The sequence below is a fragment of the Garra rufa genome, chromosome 2, assembly GCF_049309525.1.
Source record: "Garra rufa chromosome 2, GarRuf1.0, whole genome shotgun sequence".
Classification (NCBI taxonomy): Eukaryota; Metazoa; Chordata; class Actinopteri; order Cypriniformes; family Cyprinidae; genus Garra; species Garra rufa.
The window spans coordinates 41,027,940-41,045,001 of record NC_133362.1 but is presented as its reverse complement, the minus strand read 5'-3'; the positions used below and the strand labels follow the sequence as shown (position 1 = coordinate 41,045,001).

At 35.5% G+C, this 17,062-nt stretch overlaps 1 protein-coding gene across 1 annotated transcript in view; it reads right to left on the bottom strand.

The window, feature by feature from the left end:
- The window catches only part of spred2b (sprouty related EVH1 domain containing 2b), a 56,711-nt gene that overhangs the window by 15,853 nt on the left and 23,796 nt on the right, over window positions 1-17,062 (bottom strand). The window contains exons 2-4 of the mRNA XM_073834257.1: window positions 4,513-4,690; window positions 4,145-4,313; window positions 910-974 (exon numbers count right to left, since the gene is read on the bottom strand). Of these exons, the coding sequence (XP_073690358.1) occupies window positions 910-974; window positions 4,145-4,313; window positions 4,513-4,690 (412 nt within the window). The remainder of the gene's footprint in view (window positions 1-909; window positions 975-4,144; window positions 4,314-4,512; window positions 4,691-17,062) is intronic.

Below are 17,062 nucleotides of genomic sequence, written 5' to 3'. Positions count from 1 at the left end.
ATATGATGCTAGTTTTCTCAAATGAAACGGTAAAAGTGACACTCACAGCAGTTTGGGCGATTGAGTTTATCTGTTCATGTGAGATGAAAATGCCAAAAATTACCGGGAGCGTCACATGTGTTTCAGTATGCGTGTAGTAAAAGCTCGTTTCCGCCATTCATAAATACAGCTAGGCAAACGGAACATATCGGATTCATATTAAAACGGTCTTTTTGCATTTCAGTTTTCACATACACTAGTCCATATCGCGATTTGAATTAAGTGACAGACCAACATTTGATTTATGAATCCAAAAAACGACGAATTTACGTGGCATTTCGCTATAGTAGATTCGGTTTTCATGAATGGAGGACGAGGAGATCCCGTGTTTTGACGGAGGAGACTTAAACGCGCGACCATATTCTATAGTCTTATCGGTATACATCCGCGTTAAACTATCAAGGTGAAAGTCATCATAGCTTGCGTAGTTTAGACCCAGCTCCCAACCCAAATTTGAGAATAGATTAACGGCGATATTTTTTTTATCGCACGATAAGAGTTTCACGTTAACGCAGCACGTTAACGCCGATAACGGCCCACCACTAATATATATATATATATATATATATGTTGTATGTAGTCAATAAATAAATTAATTAATTAATAAATGAATGAATGATTGCAAAACGGTAAAAAACACTGTATTACTGAAATGAGAATCTAACTAGAATAATAAAAATTAAAACTGAGGGACAAATCAAATATAATTTTAAAAAATCTAAATAAATTTTTTTCATTGTTTTCTATTCCTTTTCAGGTGGACTCGGAATGTTTTTTTGTAAGATTCATTCACTTGTATGTTGGACAGTAAGATGCCAATGGTTGATATAATGACGTATTAAATAATGATTATAAAACAAAGGCTCTTACTGTGAACACATCATCATCCCCAAGTTCAGCCTCATTCTGGAGTGTTGAAGAGGAAGTTGTGGAACCTAAAATAAAGCACACAAACAGGAGACATGAGCTGACAGACCTTCACATATCCTGTCAATTAATGGTGGTATTTGAGGTTGGAGAGAGAAAGAAACTGACAAGGAGACAGTGAAAGATTGATTGATGGATGAAGCGCAACTCTATCCAGATGTCCTAGAGTGCATCACTGGCATCACATTGCTAACATACGTCCTCTCTACCCTTTACACAGGTGACTGTAGTTCATTCACAGTCCTGCAGCACATTTAAGACTATGGAATACGTATTTTTTTCTGTCCACATGCTTTGGATGTGTGTGTGGCAAACTGTCTAATTCACGTCTTCTTGCACTTGAATGGTTTAAAATCACATTAAAGTGCACACACATTAATCAGTAAGCAGAGTACACATGTGCATCTTATCGAATCCAAGGGAATAAAATGGGATTAAATGCATAACAGATACAGTTGAGGTCAAAAGTTTACATACACCTTGCAGAATCTGTAAAATGTGAATTATTTTACCAAATTAAGAGGGATCATACAAAATGCATGTTAGTTTTAATTTAGTACTGCCCTGAATAATATATTTCACATAAAATAGGTTTACATATAGTCCACAAGAGAAAATAAAAGTTGAATTTATAAAAATTACGGCGTTTAAAAGTTTACAAATGTTTGAGTCTTAATACTGTGTTGTTACCTGAATGATCCACAGCTGTGTTTGTGTTTTTTTGTGTTAAGTGATAGTTATTCATGAGTCCCTTTGTCCTGAACAGTTAAACTGCCTGCTGTTCTTCAAAAATCCTTCAGATCCCACAAATTCTGTGGTTTTTCAGCATTTTTGTCTATTTGAACTCTTTCCAACAATAACTGTATGATTTTGAGATCCATTTTTTCACACTGAGGACAACTGAGGGACTCATATGAAGAGTTTTGTTGCAAAACGAGATATATCCATTTTGAGAAATGTTGGTTATTTGACATTATTATTTAAGACATCAACAGTCAAGTTAATTTACAATTTTTGTACATAAAACTATTACTTGAGCTCAGTGAAGGCCAGAGACACAATATTCTTCAAATCCAGGATATTTTTTATTTAATTTTATGTAGATAAATAGTTCATAAATAAGTCAAAAACCATGCCAAAATGCAACATACTTATCTTAACATTGTCAAACATCTTAAATTGGTAAAAAAAAAAAACAACATCATAAATATATGGAATAGTATATACAAAAATTGATTAATAATAATAAGATTCTGAGTTAGTTTTGGCCAGAACATACACAACATAACTTTTTTTTTTTTTTTTTTTTTGCAAAACGCTATATATCCACCTTAGGCTATATTCTACTACTGTAATACCGTTAAGAAAAGCTAACCATTTTGTGTGTGTGTGTGTGTGTGTGTGTGTGTGTGTGTGTGTGTGTGTGTGTGTGTGTGTGTGTGTGTGTGTGTGTATTTTCGAAAACCAAACCTTTATGATCAGAGCGGGCGGAGACGCGGTGTCACAGTTCTTGTCTCTGTTGCACCGAGTCCGCGACACAAGCTCGCCTCGCCCCGTCATATTTAATGTATTATTTCACTTTAATAATAATAATAATAATAATTAAAATTAATTATTTAAAAAATAAACTTAGAAATGTAGCCTTGCAGACATCTGGCCTTCTTGAAATCAGCGGAGACTCGTTCCCTGCTGCATTTGTTTATTGTTGAGAGACGGAGGAGTATTTTATCCCGTTCCACTTTTGTAGTGTTTTTATACATTTTTGTGAAGTTGAAGGCTACATCTTCATATGACAGTTTGTCGGCATGACACAGACCAGCATTACTCGCGCGATGACCACAATACATTTTCGGATGTTTTCCCTCCCCTGAATGCCTTGCCCGTTTGGTCTTCTCCCTTTGATGATTTTCTTTAGATGCCTTCCTCTTTCTCCCAACAGCAGCTGGAATGACCGGCTCCAATCCGTCATCGAAATCCATGACATTAGCTTGACTCTGAAGCTTTGATTCTCTGACTGACAGACAGCTGTTTAACCTACGTGACTGACAGCTCGCCTACAGTATTAACAATTAAATGGTGAACGTTTTTTAGTTAGCCTATTGAATCCTCTTTTTAAAAATACATGTTTTTTGTTTTGATATTATCGTTAAATGAATCTATAAGCAAACTCGGAGAATTTCACCGGCGGGGACTCTCTTCCCAGGGGATGCTGAACTCGCGCACGTACGGTCATATCGCACTTTGCAAAGAAACTGGTCTGGCGGATATCGCGTTTTGTGAAAAAAATACATTTTGTAGTAGGCCTAAAATATACATTCTTAAATTTTATTAATGGCAGCAATTCACACATAGATTAAGGGACATCTGAACAGTGATTTCCAATAATAAAATCCAAATGTCAAAAAATGGCGTTTATCGCGTTTTGCAACCAAACTCTTCATATGCAACTATTACAGAAGGTTCAAACGCTCACTGATGCTCCAGAAGGAAACACAATGCATTAAGAGCCAGGGGGTGAATACTTTTGAACAGAATGAAGATGTGTACATTTTGCCTAAATATCTTTTTTTTTTCCATTTAGTACTGCCCTTCAAAGGCTACAGAAGATACTTACATGTTCCCCAAAAGACAATATAAGTTAAAAGTTTTCACCCCCAGCTATTAATGCATCATGTTTCCTTCTGGAGCATCAGTGAGCGTTTGAACCTTCTGTAATAGTTGCATATGAGTCCCTCAGTGTGAAAAGATGGATCTCAAAATCATACAGCCATTGCTGGGAAGGTCATTTGCTGTTCAAATACACAAAAATGCTGGAAAACCAAAGAATTTGTCGGATCTGAAGGATTTTTATGAAGAACAGCATGCAAAACATCTTTATGTAAATATCTTTTATGTTAAATATCTTATTCAGGTCAGTACCAAATAAAAAATAACATGCATTTTGTATGATCCCTCTTATTTTGGTAAAATAATTAACATTTTGCAGATTCTGAAAGGTGTACGTTAACTGTACGTGCTATTTGTAAATTTGTGTTATTTTAATGTTTGTTGTCAAACTGTTTGGGGAGTGGAAAGAGATGAATCTATGTAAAACAAAATATGTAGTGCACCTTTAAGCCCGGACGCATGTGTTTAGTCTAAACCCAAAGTAGTGTTTTTCTGCTTTCAATGTTCTCACCCTCCGTTATGTCCTCCAAGGCTTTCCGCACACCTCTGTCAAAGGCACGGGCATCGGCGGGGCTTTGAAACGTCAGGCCGCATTTTTTGTTGTCGACCTTCCAGTGGTGAAATGTGGGCGTGGCCTTGGTGTAGATCAGATCCCTCCTCACGAAGCATTCCAAAATCACCTGCCAGTCAAAACAAGCGAGACATATCAGAGACGGAGCCCACAGCCTGCTGCAGGAGGTCACAAGAAAGAAAGGTCTTGCAAATCACATAACAAATGAATTCGTAACCAGATTTGTCTTGGAAAAGAACCCAGCATGCAAAACTCCCCGATTTCCTAAAAGCCCCTGGGGAGGAAGATTATGAATATTCGTGCCACACCTGCTTGTCTTTGAGGCGCTCGCCGTGGATGAGGAAGTCGCTGCGGCCGGTCAGCTCAGCAGGCATCACCTTACAGACGCCCACCCTGCTGAGGCCCCCACCTTCCTGTGCCAGCCATCCCCCACTCGAGTCATCTCGGGTCATGACCACCGCTTTGACGCGCACAATGTAACTGTCACTGAGAGAAACAGGGAGAAAGAGAGAAAGAGAAAGTTTAATTATGGAAGACACATGAGTGGGACAGAATCCAAATTACGGCTGGGCCTTGTATCTAACAGTTGCTATGTATCTGCAATAATTTTGCCGGTGATTAAAAAAATACATTGTATAAATCATGACAAAGTTTCTCAGAGATTAGTTTTTAAGATGTTTTTCTCTTTTATTAGGAAAGTTTATCCAAAAACGATTCTAAAAATTCTATGATCATTTATTCACCCTCAAGATGTTCCAAATATGATTTTCCTTTAGCTGTTGAACACAAAACAAGTTATTTTGAAGAACGTTGGTAACCAAATAGACGGCGGTAGCTACTGACTTCCACAGTATGGAAAAAATATCATGGAAGTCAATGGGTACCAGCAACTGTTACTGTTTAGTGACCAACATTCTTCAAATGACATAAACATAAAAATAATTTTTATTTTTGGGTGAAATATATTGTTATATAATATAATTATATTGTCTCTGATTCAAATTTCAGTAGCAAACATGCGACCCTGGACTACAAAACCAGTCAAGGATCTAATTTTTTGAATTTGAGGTTTATACTATTTAAAAATATGGAATCTGAGGGTTTAAAAAAATCAAAACATTGAGAAAATCGCCTTTAAAGTTGTCCAAATGAAGTTCTTAGCAATGCATATTACTAATCAAAAGATACGTTTCGATATATTTATAGTAGGAAATTTACAAAATATCATCATGGAACATGATCTTTACTTAATATCCTTATATTTTTTAAAAGAAAATGTACAATTTTGACCTATACAATGTATTTTTGGCTATTTCTACAAATATACCTGTGCTACTTTAGACTGGTCACAAATAGTAGCATTAACATTTTATTCATTGTAAATCAGTTTAAATGTTTCAATATATATATATATATACTGATTCAAGAATACAAGAATATTGTTATCAAATATTTAGTATATTTGTCCCATGTGACATTAAATGTGTACATATAATTTAGAAAATACTGTCTTTATGAACTGTTATTCTGAATAAAATACAATTTTTCCTTATGTTCGGAAAGTTAAAAACTGTCTTCAAAACATGCCTTTTAACTACATCTTTACTGTATTTTACCCTTTTATTGTGAAATATTTTTACAATTTAAAATAATTGTTTTTTCTGTCAATATATGTGACCCTTGACCACAAAACCAGACATAAGTGTATTTTTTTTCTGTAATCTGTACGTTAAACATAATAAAAGCACTTAAATAAATAAGATTTCCATTGATGTATGGTTTGTTAGGAAAGGACAATATTTAGCTGAGATACAACTATTTGAATATCAGAAATCTGAGGGTGCAAAAAAGTGAAAATACTGAAAAAATCGCCTTTAAAGTTGTGAAAATGAAGTTCTTAGCAATGCACATTACTATCAAAAAACAATTCTGATATATTTACAGTAGGAAATATACAAAATATCTTAATTGAACATGATCTTTACTTAATATCCTAAAGATTTTTAGCATAAAAGAAAAATCGATAATTTTGACCCATACAATATATTTTTATACCTGCTACTTACGACTGGTTTTGTGGTCCAGGGTCACATATTTTAAAATGTAATTTTTTCCTGTGATGCAAAGTTGAATTTTTAGCATCATTACTCCAGTCTTTATTGCCACATGATGCTTTAAAAATGTGGTGAAAGTTCAAAAGAACAGCATTTGCTTACAACAGAACTCTTTTGTACAAATACAAATGTTTTACTGCCACTTTTGATCAATTTAATGCATCCTTGTGGAACAGAAGTATTCATTTCTAACAAAAAATAAATAAATTAATTTAAAAAAAAAAAAATTTCTTTTCATGTTATCATTGAAATGCATTTTATTTCAGTGAGTAAAATATCATATTTTATCCACACCGGGCAGCTGTACTCTAAATCCAGCTGTGTATTTTCCATTCATCTGTGGCTTTACACAGTGATGTCAGACATAGCAATGGGGAAATCAAGCATCAACACCTCAGGCCAAACAAGACGGCCTGTCAGTAAGAAATTCACAACATTCACAGTGTTACACATGGCCAGAGGACAAGAAAGCCAAATTAAAATCAGTTTTAAAAAAGTCTCCCCTAGAGGCATCTGCACATCTGCACGAGCCAGGTTTACTTTCAAACTAACTCAACCTTCTTCCTCTGTAATGCTGTGCAAGCCAGCAGTCAGCCTTATATGGTAACCTGAGCTGGCGTGTTCAATAATTAACCAGAGAAGGAGAGCGGACGGGTGAGGAGGTGAGGGCACGTCTCAAGACTAGAGAGCAACCAAATCAATAGACTGAGCCAGAGGAAGGAAAGGGCCTCGTGTACGTGTGAACGCAAGCCCTCAAACTTCTGACTCATAAATATCCGGTAGGAAACAAAAGTAACTTTTTTAAGATCGCAAATGCTTCCTATGAGACAGCAGGGAGATGCAGAGTAAATGAAGACGTCTTAAGAAAAAAACACTTGTAATCTCATCTATAGAATTTCAGAAGAGATCTCAACATTGTCTCAAACTGTGCTCAGACAGATACAGGAAATGACTGGGAGAAACCACAACACTCAACGTAGTAAAGAAAGTCCCACCTAGTTAAAAGAGCCCATATGTACTATGTTAATTGGAAGCAACAATATTCCATTTTTATCAGATAATATTGCTGATTTGCCTTGTTTTGGAATAAAACAAAACAGACTTAGCCTAATTCAGGGGAGTTTCCCAATAGACAGGAGCTGTAGACAGAAAACTGTGTGGCCATGATGGCCGCCAAACATTCCTTGAAGGAAATTTGGCTCAGATTTGCCAAGTCTGCAATAAAAAGTCAGAGATTGCAGTATAAAATCAAACATTTCTTAATCAATTCTTGACAGACTAAAAGATAAGGGATGAATCTGAATATACCGTGTACTAACACTGGTGAAAAAAACAGCTAAAACCAGCCTAGGCTGGTTGGCTGGTTTTAGCTGGTCAACCAGCCTGGTTTTAGCTGGTCATAGCTGGAAGGCAGGCTGGTTTTAGAGGGGTTTTGTCCACTTTTCCAGCCTGGCCAGGCTGGTCTTAGCTGACCAGGCTGGGAGACCAGCTAAAACCAGCCACTTCCAGCTTAAAGCAGCTAAGACCAGCCAACCAGCCTAGGCTGGTATTAGCTGTTTTTTTCAGCAGGGATGGAACCTCTAAATGGAATAAATATGAGATGCAAGAAGGGAATAAATATGAAATCACTATTCGGGCACATCCCTAATCTGTGCAATACTGCCACATCCATTTTATAACAACTTTAAACAAAAACTCTTTACCAAAAAAAAAAAAAAAAAAAAAGGTTTATTCAATTGTATTGTTAGTATACATAGTTTAAACTAAAAATAAGACTGTATACTTTCAGTTTTCTTTTTTATCTATTTATCAGAGATATAATTTTGTATTCTAACTATACTTGGTTTAGTTGTATTGATAAAGTAGCCATTTAAATAATTTGGGCTTATTTAAGGCAGTGCTTCAGCATATGTTTTACATAATATCTGATAAACATGTTCAAGTTTATAATATCAAGTAAGTATTTAGTAATTAGTACATGGGTGGAACTAAATTGGATCTTTTTTGCACTACAAGTCCATTAATGTACACAGAAACAGATGAACATATGGCCAATTTTACTGACAATTCTTCTACGGTGTAAGTAAACAATAAGTATGATTGTTTAGTTCACACATAGAAAACCTTTCCTTATAAATAATAACCTATGGTTTTATTACAAAAAAAAACTTTAAAATTTTACTTTAGTTAAAATTAACCATGGTTTTGCTAAACTAACCATAGTTTAACCATGGTATTGGTAGTAAAACTGTGGTTACGAATGGTAATCAACATGGCTACTACACTTTTACTATAATAAAACAACAGTTACTTTAGTTAAACCATGGTAACCACAAATTAACCATGGTTTTTCCACAGTGTAAGTCAAAAGTAAGTATGATAGTTTAGTTCACCCAAAGAAAACCTATATCCTTCCCTTACGAAAATGTAAAACATGGTTAAAAAACAATGATTACTTTAGGTAAACCATGGTAACTACAAATTAACCATGGTTTTGCTACACTAACCATAGTTTCACCATGGTGTTTGTAGTAAAATTGTTGTTATAGTAATGGTAAACAAGATGCCAAAAAACATGGTTACTACATTTTTACTATTATAAAGCCATGGTTAATTTTCGTAAAGGGTTAAACTAGTAGTTTACTGAGAGTATACTTCATTTGGCTGATTTTACTGACAATTCTTCCACGGTGTAAGTAAACAAAAAGTATGACTGTTTAGTTCACCCAAAGAAAATCATGGTTACTACACTTTTACTATAATAAAATCATGGTAAATTTTCATAAGGGTTTAAACTAGTAGTTTACTGAGAGTACACTGCTTTTACTGACAATTCTTCCACGGTGTAAGCAAACAGTTACTATGATTACACTGCTGAAAAAAAAAAAAAAACAGATAAAACCAGCCTAGGTTGGTTGGCTGGTTTTAGCTGGTCATAGCTGGTCAGCAGGCTGGTTTTAGAGGGGTTTTGGCCACTTTCCCAGCCTGGCCAAAAAACATGGTTACCTGAGGTAAACCATGGTAGCCATGGTTTTGCCACACTAACCATAGTTTAACCATGGTATTTGTAGTAAAACTGTGGTTATACAAATAGTAATCAATACGCCAAAATACTATAATAAAACCATAGTTCATTTTCGTAAGTGTTGACACTAGTAGTTTACTGAGAGTATACTTCATTTTTGTCACATTTTGTTTTGTTGCAGCATTATGTTAAAGTGCTTTAAATTAGTTTTCCCCCACACCAATTTACACTCCATACACCCTAATAATGACAAAGCAAGAACCAGATTTGCAAATTTTACAAATTTATTAAAAATAAAACACTGAAATAAGTACATTGCATAAGTATTCATACCCTTAACTCAGTACATAGTTGAAGCACCTTTACAGCCTCAAGTCTTTTTGGGTCTGATGTGATAAGCTTTGCACATCTGCATTTGGCAATTATCTGCCATTCTTTGCCTCACCTTTTCACCTCTCTGGATGGGGGCTGGCAGACATTTTCTAGAGTCCTAGTTGTTCCAATCGTCTTCCATTATGGATAATGGAGGCTACATGCTTCTGTGAACCTTCAATGCAACAGATTTTTTTCTGAACTCTTCCCTAGATCATTGCCTTAACGCAAGTCTGTCACTGAGCTCTACAGGCCTCAGGACTTGGTTTTTGCTCTGATATGCATTTTCAGCTGTTAGATCTTTTCTGAGAGGTGTGTGCCTTTCTAAATCATACTCATTCAAATGAATCTCGAAGTGTAGTAACATCTAGAAGCAATATGAATGCTCCTGAGCTAAATTTCGAGTGTCCCAGAAAAGGGTATGAATACTTATGCAACGGGATCTTTTCAGTTTTTTATTTTTAATAAATTTGCACAAATGTTAAAAGCCTATTTTTTGCTTTGCCATTATGGAGTAGGGAGTGTAGATTGATGTGGGGGAAAAAAGTAATTTAAAGTAGTTTAACATAAGGCAGCAACATAACAAAATGTGAAAAAATGAAGGGGTATGAATAATTTCGCAAGGCGATTGTGTACTCAAAGTCTACTAGTATTACACTTAATATACTCTTAGTCCCAATCACCTAAAAATATACTACTAGTAAATTGATTTAGTATACTTACAAGTACACTTAAAATACTTTTACTGTAAGATAACCAAATATTCATTTGTTTCTATTTTTAAGACAAAGCTGATGCTTAAGTGAAACATCCCGAAACTAGAGCAAGCTTTAAGCAATAAAACGTTCCTCTGGGACGCAATGTTGAACTGAAAAGTATCTAGAAAGATCCAAGCAGATTCTGTCTAACGAAACAGTATACGACATGATCTACAAAACACAGAGGCATGGCATAGACCGCAGCAGCCATACATTACCATCATCCATTTGTAATTATTATACATAGTGACTGGCCCAGGGCCTGCGTAGATGTGGCTCCTCTAGTGGAAAGAAATCGAGAAAATGCTGTCTGTGGGATTAGAATTAATGAGGGAGGAAGTCCTGTGGGAGCAGCACCGTCTAATGTACTTACACTAAGAGAGCCAGGCCAGGGGATTGTCTCTATGCCAGAGTCATTCAATATCAGCGGCTAATTAAAATCAAATCAAATGTAACTCCTAATAAAACTAGGTGTTTTTCATAATTGAACGAGTCGAGGGCTGCTGATTCCTCTTTAAGCTGCAGCTGTCGGGGCGATTCACACCACACGTCCTTCATGTCCCGTCGGGTGTCTGGGGTACTGGGGACCAAAAGATGTCAAACTATACTTGAACAGACACATGGAAATTTTGTCCGATCAAAGCACACATGGATATAATATAGATTTGTAATCTTTCGAGAACATGTCAAAGTCCAATTTCGCCTCAAACTTATAATAAATATATATCAGTTAAAGATGTCTAAAAATAAATTTACAAAAGTGATTTTATGTCCACAGAAAGCACATTAAATGTAAGTAAAGTGTCAACTTTTAAGGTTTCAAATAAGTTTTTGGAAAAAAAAAAGTCAAAATTACTGACAAATGGGTAAAACCTACCCTGGAAATCCAGAGGTCTCGCGAGAGCACAATTTGAATTGTCTCTGCAAGACACTCTGGCATCGAGCAATGATGCATGTTACTGCAATACGTAAGCAATTGTGGGAACCAATCAAATCGGTGCAACTGATGTAGGCGGGCCAGAGGCGAGCTAAGCTGATGACAACACCACTGCGACGTACGGAATCATTAGTAAACATTGTAAGAGATCTACAGATGAAAACCAGTTGTTTGAAACGGATTTGGCCGCTGAAAAGAACGAGTTAGACTTGGCTTTTCATTTAAAAGAGGAACAGAAAACCGCGCTCGAATCGTTCCTTTGCGAGAAGGACGTTTTTGCTGTTTTGCCGACTGGATACGGCAAGAGTTTAATCTATCATTTAGCTCCGCTGGTAGCGAAGCACGAAGAGGAACAGATCCGAAGCGGGTAATGCCAGATGGCATTCGGCAGTCTCGAGTCATGGCTGTTAAAAAAGAAGTTGCTATAAATGTTATCGAACAAGGTCTACCGGGACAACCTGATCGGGATTGTGGTGGATGAGGTCCATCTCATTTACAAATGGTAAGAGTCACTTGGTAAACTCACTGTAATGAAAAACGGAACTATTCAATAGTAATACAGTAGCCTAACTTGAACAGGACGATATGTCTCGCTGCTGAATGAAACACTAGCGTCTATCCACATATTAGTTGATAGTTAATGAATTGTTTGATCGGACCTAATTGTTTTAATGAGATTGATTCGGCTGTCGTAATTAATAGTTATTAATCTTGTCACATTGTTTATGTTATAACATTGAAATCCACTCATGTTCACCATCACTCTGGGTACGTCACACCATTTATTGTTGCGATTGGTCTGGAGTTATCCAATTGTGTTCAGTGAGAGTTTCAAATGCACGCTTGGTACCGCCCCTCGAGTTAGGTACTTTTCATTGCTCAATGCCAGACCCATAATCTTAATAGATTATGGTCTGGATTTTTCCAGGCTAGGTAAAACCTAGGATAGTATCAAATTTTACAAATGTAGAATTACAACTAATTAGTATTTGGGGTGAAAGTAATTTGTCTTTTAATGTATTTAAAAATAATAACTTGATTTTTGTTGTAAATATGCCTGACAAGACTGTTACACTGAATGACATTTTAAACATGGGTGTCTTCTGCAAATTAGGGGAAAAATGTATGATGTTTATGTTTTTGCTCAGAAAAACAAAAACAAAACTGCAATTAAATTAAACAGAAAATGAAAAAAATAATAATTAATTAATTTAAATAATTTAAAGCAGTATTACACTAATTCACTTATTGTGTGTATATATATATATATATATATATATATATATATATATATATGTAATTATATAATTACATATATATATACAAATGGCGTAGTGGTCCTAAAACCAATTAAATGTACTAAATAAAACTATTATTTTGCACAATATTTAATGATATTATGCAATGAATAATTAAAACCAACAAATAATTAAAACCAGAAAAAAAAAAAAAAGAAAAAAAAAACAATAAACCAATAAATAATTAAACCAGAACAAAAAAAATTGTATTAATCATTTATAAGGCTGTCGGTTTCGGACCAAACAAATGAAAAATCCTTTGTCTGTTATGCCAAAATGTCCAATATCAGTCAGTTACTCGACTGGTGCATATATATTGATTAAAAGCATTGCTAATATTACAGATAAGCTCTCTCACGACAGATCTAAAAGAGGACGCATGATAAAACCTGGATGTTAAACGCAGAAAGGCGAGTGAAAATGTCACTGAAGTATGTGTGAGTGTTTATGTCTGAGTGTGTGAGAGAGTGAGTCATTCTATCCATCTGTGATGTGGAAATTTACAAAAAAACAGCCCTTTTCCCTTATTTTTTCCTCATACAGTTTAAAAGATCGCACCCCTTTACACTCCAGTGAGTGCAGGAGGGCAAGACACGGTGAATGGGTGAAGTATATACAGTCTGAACATGTCCATGCATTTCATTTAAAACATTACTGAAATTTTCTCTTTCATTTCGAACACACTCTTATTATAGTCAGTGAATGTACTGAGGAAACGTCTGATTAAAATTAGAGATGGCTGTTTCCTTCCTGTGTGATGTCATTGTTGCTTCCTGTTGTTTATCTCCTTTGCCCTTCCATGGACACTAGACATTTATAACACGAGACTTGCTTTTTTAGCTCACATCTTTGGCATTTTAAGTCATCAGCATATGTGACCTTGGACCACAAAACCAGTCTGAAGTAGTATGGGTATTTTTGTAGCAATAGTAAAGATTATGTTCAATGAAGATATTTTGGAAATTTCCTACCATAAATCTATCAAAAATAAATTTTTGATTAGTAATATGCATTGCTAAGAACTTCATTTGGACAGCTTTAAAGGTGATTTTCTCAATATTTTGGATTTTTTGCACCCTCAGATTCCTGATTTTGAAATAGTTGTATCTCAGCAAATATTGTCTTAACAAAACATACATCAACGGAAAGCTTATTTATTCAGCTTTCAGATGATAAAATAATTTAAAAGCATTTAACAAAATGTTTTTGTCAGAGCCCTTGATATTTTTAATTTTGACATAAATTTTCATTTTTAAACCAGACATATATTGGTTTAAAATATCGGTTATCGGTCTACTTGAACGGAAATAATCGGTATCGGCATTGACTGTGAAAAACAAATATGTGACCCTAAACCACAAAACCAGTCTTGAAGGACAATTTTTTGAAATTGAGATTTACAAATCATCATATCATATAAATCATCACAATTTTCACTCCATTCATGTTACACAGTTGCTTTTATCCGCGATAGTTAGCTGGTCATCTTTTCCCAAGTAAATAACTGAGAATATTTAGCATGTCTCTTTAGCATGCTGGGACACCTACCATCTGGCTTTCTCGGGGGGGAAATAGGGCCATAGAATTATTGGGCCCCATTATCGGCGCCGATATTAAGCATTTTTATGGTTATCGGTGTCAGTAATTTTTTAAAACCGATTTGCCAACAAAATAATTTAAAAGCATTTAACAAAAGTTTTTGTCAGAGCCCTTGATATTCTTAATTTTGAACCATTTTTAAATCAGACATATATATTAGTTCAAAATATCGGTCTACTTGAACGGAAATAATCGGTAGCGGCATTGGCCCTGAAAAACAAACATGTGACCCTGGACCACAAAATTAGCCTTGAGGGTCATTTTTTTGATTCATCAGAAAGTAAAATAAGCTTTCCATTGTTTGTTAGCATAGGACAATATTTGGCCAAGATACAACTATTTGAATCTGGAATCTGAAGGTGCAAAAAAATGGAAATATTGAGAAAATCACCTTTACATTTACCTTTTTTGATATATTTACAGTAGGACATTTACTAAATATCTTCATTGAACATGGTCTTTACTTAATACACTCATGATGATAAAAGAAAAATCTATAATTTTAACCTATACAATGTATTGTTGGCTATTGCTACAAATATACCCGTGCGACTTATGACTGGTTTTGTGGTCCAAGGTCACATATCAATCGACCCCTAACTAAAATGCCATAGTTGCTTGTTTTTATCTCATATTTGCTTTTGTTAACACTGTTGGTTAGATTTGGAGTAGGGGTAAGTGCAGCTACATTGGCCACTGGCGAGTTTTTCCACAGAGCTTGGGTTGGGTTTGGAACAACATGAGGGTGAGTAAATGATAACAGAATTTTATTTTCATTTTGAGCAAATTATGTAATCAGACTGGTTTTTGTCCACACAAGTACTTCCAAAGAGCAAATAGCCAAACAACAACAACAACAACAACAACAAAAACAGAACTAGAATGAAAATTGCCTGACATTTCCATGACTTGGAAAACCCAAAAAATATCCCACATGATTCACACACATCCACAATTTTTCAATACATTCATGTTACGCAGTTGCTTTTACCAGCGATAGTTAGCTGGTCATCTTTTCCAAGTAAATAACTGAGAATATTTAGCATGTCTCTTTAGCATGCTGGGACATCTACCATCTGGCTTTCTCAGGGGAAAAAATAGGGTCATGGAATTACAGGCATTTAATAGACACAATGTGAAGCGTGCGCATACACACATGTACAAACACACACACACACACACACACACAACAGAATGTACGAAGGCGGCGAAAGCCACGACTCCCTCTGCTCGCTGCCATCCCAGGCTGGAAGGTGTCTCAGTGCAGCCTCTCTCCCATCTGTGCGGCAGTGGGCGTCAGGCCAGCGTCACACCCCACCGCAAGCAGCCAAGAACCGACTCGCTGAGCGCCACACAGGTGACACTCCATCAACCTGAACACAACCATCTTCCTTGTTGCATCTCCATTCAACTGCATCACATGTGTTCATTCAATTGTTATGCTCTTTTAGAAAGAATCACAATGGAAATACAAAAGGAAAGAAAAAAAACCCATCTACTTTCATTGTGCACTCAACCGTGGAAACAAGTGTCTGACTTGTATTTACTAATAACAATAAAGACTGTTCTTTGGGAGTCTGAGGGTAGCATGGCTAAATAAAGGTACTGTTACATTCTGGTTCAGCAGTACTCATGCACATCATTTGCACTGATCCTATTTAGAATGGTTCCAACTCCCATATTTGCAATGATTTTCAGCCAATAATGTCTTATTGTTCGATTTTGGGCTGTCCCAGATGAAAGATGATGAGTGGGAAACAATTTTGACAATTTCTTCGGTCATCATGTGCCCTCTTGGTGTTTCAAGCCCATAAGACTTTCATTCATCTTCGAAAAACAAATAAAGACATTTTTAATGAAAACTGAGCGATTTCTGTCCCTCCGTTGTAAGTCCATGCAACCAAAACTTGTATTGATCAATGTTTATATTTGAATAAAAACCTATCAAATGCCAACCCTTACCAAAAAGAAGTATACTTCAAGTTTATTTTAGTAAGTATACTTAAGTAAAGTTCAAGTATATTTTTAAATATATACTTTATGTTGTAAGTATACAAATATCAGTGTCAAGTGTTAAAGCAGTTCCCAGCGCGTTTTCAGAGTTCATATGAAACCCTCCACCTCCCCAGCTCCACCTGTATAGATCTTACTGTATATATACTGTTCATACAGCAGCAATAATCTACAACAACAGCAGCAGTTCTTTTCCACCAAGACTAAATACATTAACACTGTCATATCCATCACCATGTTAAAATCTTCCAAGAGTTGTATTCCTGGAAATGTGTTCATCATATAAAGAGATCATGTCTCTTCAGAAGACTTTAGAAGATTAAAGTGATTGATTCAGACGGATAACAATCTTTTTTATGAACTTTAAAAAGCATCATTAAACAGATCTTCATGTTTTAAAGATCTACGAAAGTCTTTTGGAATGGCATGAGGGTAAGCAAATGATGACAGAATACTACTCATGAAGTGAACCAACACTTTAAAGAACGCTTATGAAAACAAATTCACTTACATTGTTTTTTTTCTTTAACCTCACAGAAAGATTTTAGAGGTTTGCGAATGTTTTCCAAACAATAACCAGTTAGACTTTCCCCAAACTCACTTGTTTTGCGGTCAGTCCAGTCAGGCACTTGTAAACAAAGTTTGAGCTAGTGCCATACAAATTACACACTTCACCTCAATATGGAAGTGAGAAAAGAACCAATAATGACCTTGACACAAAACAACACAAAGTACGTCTATA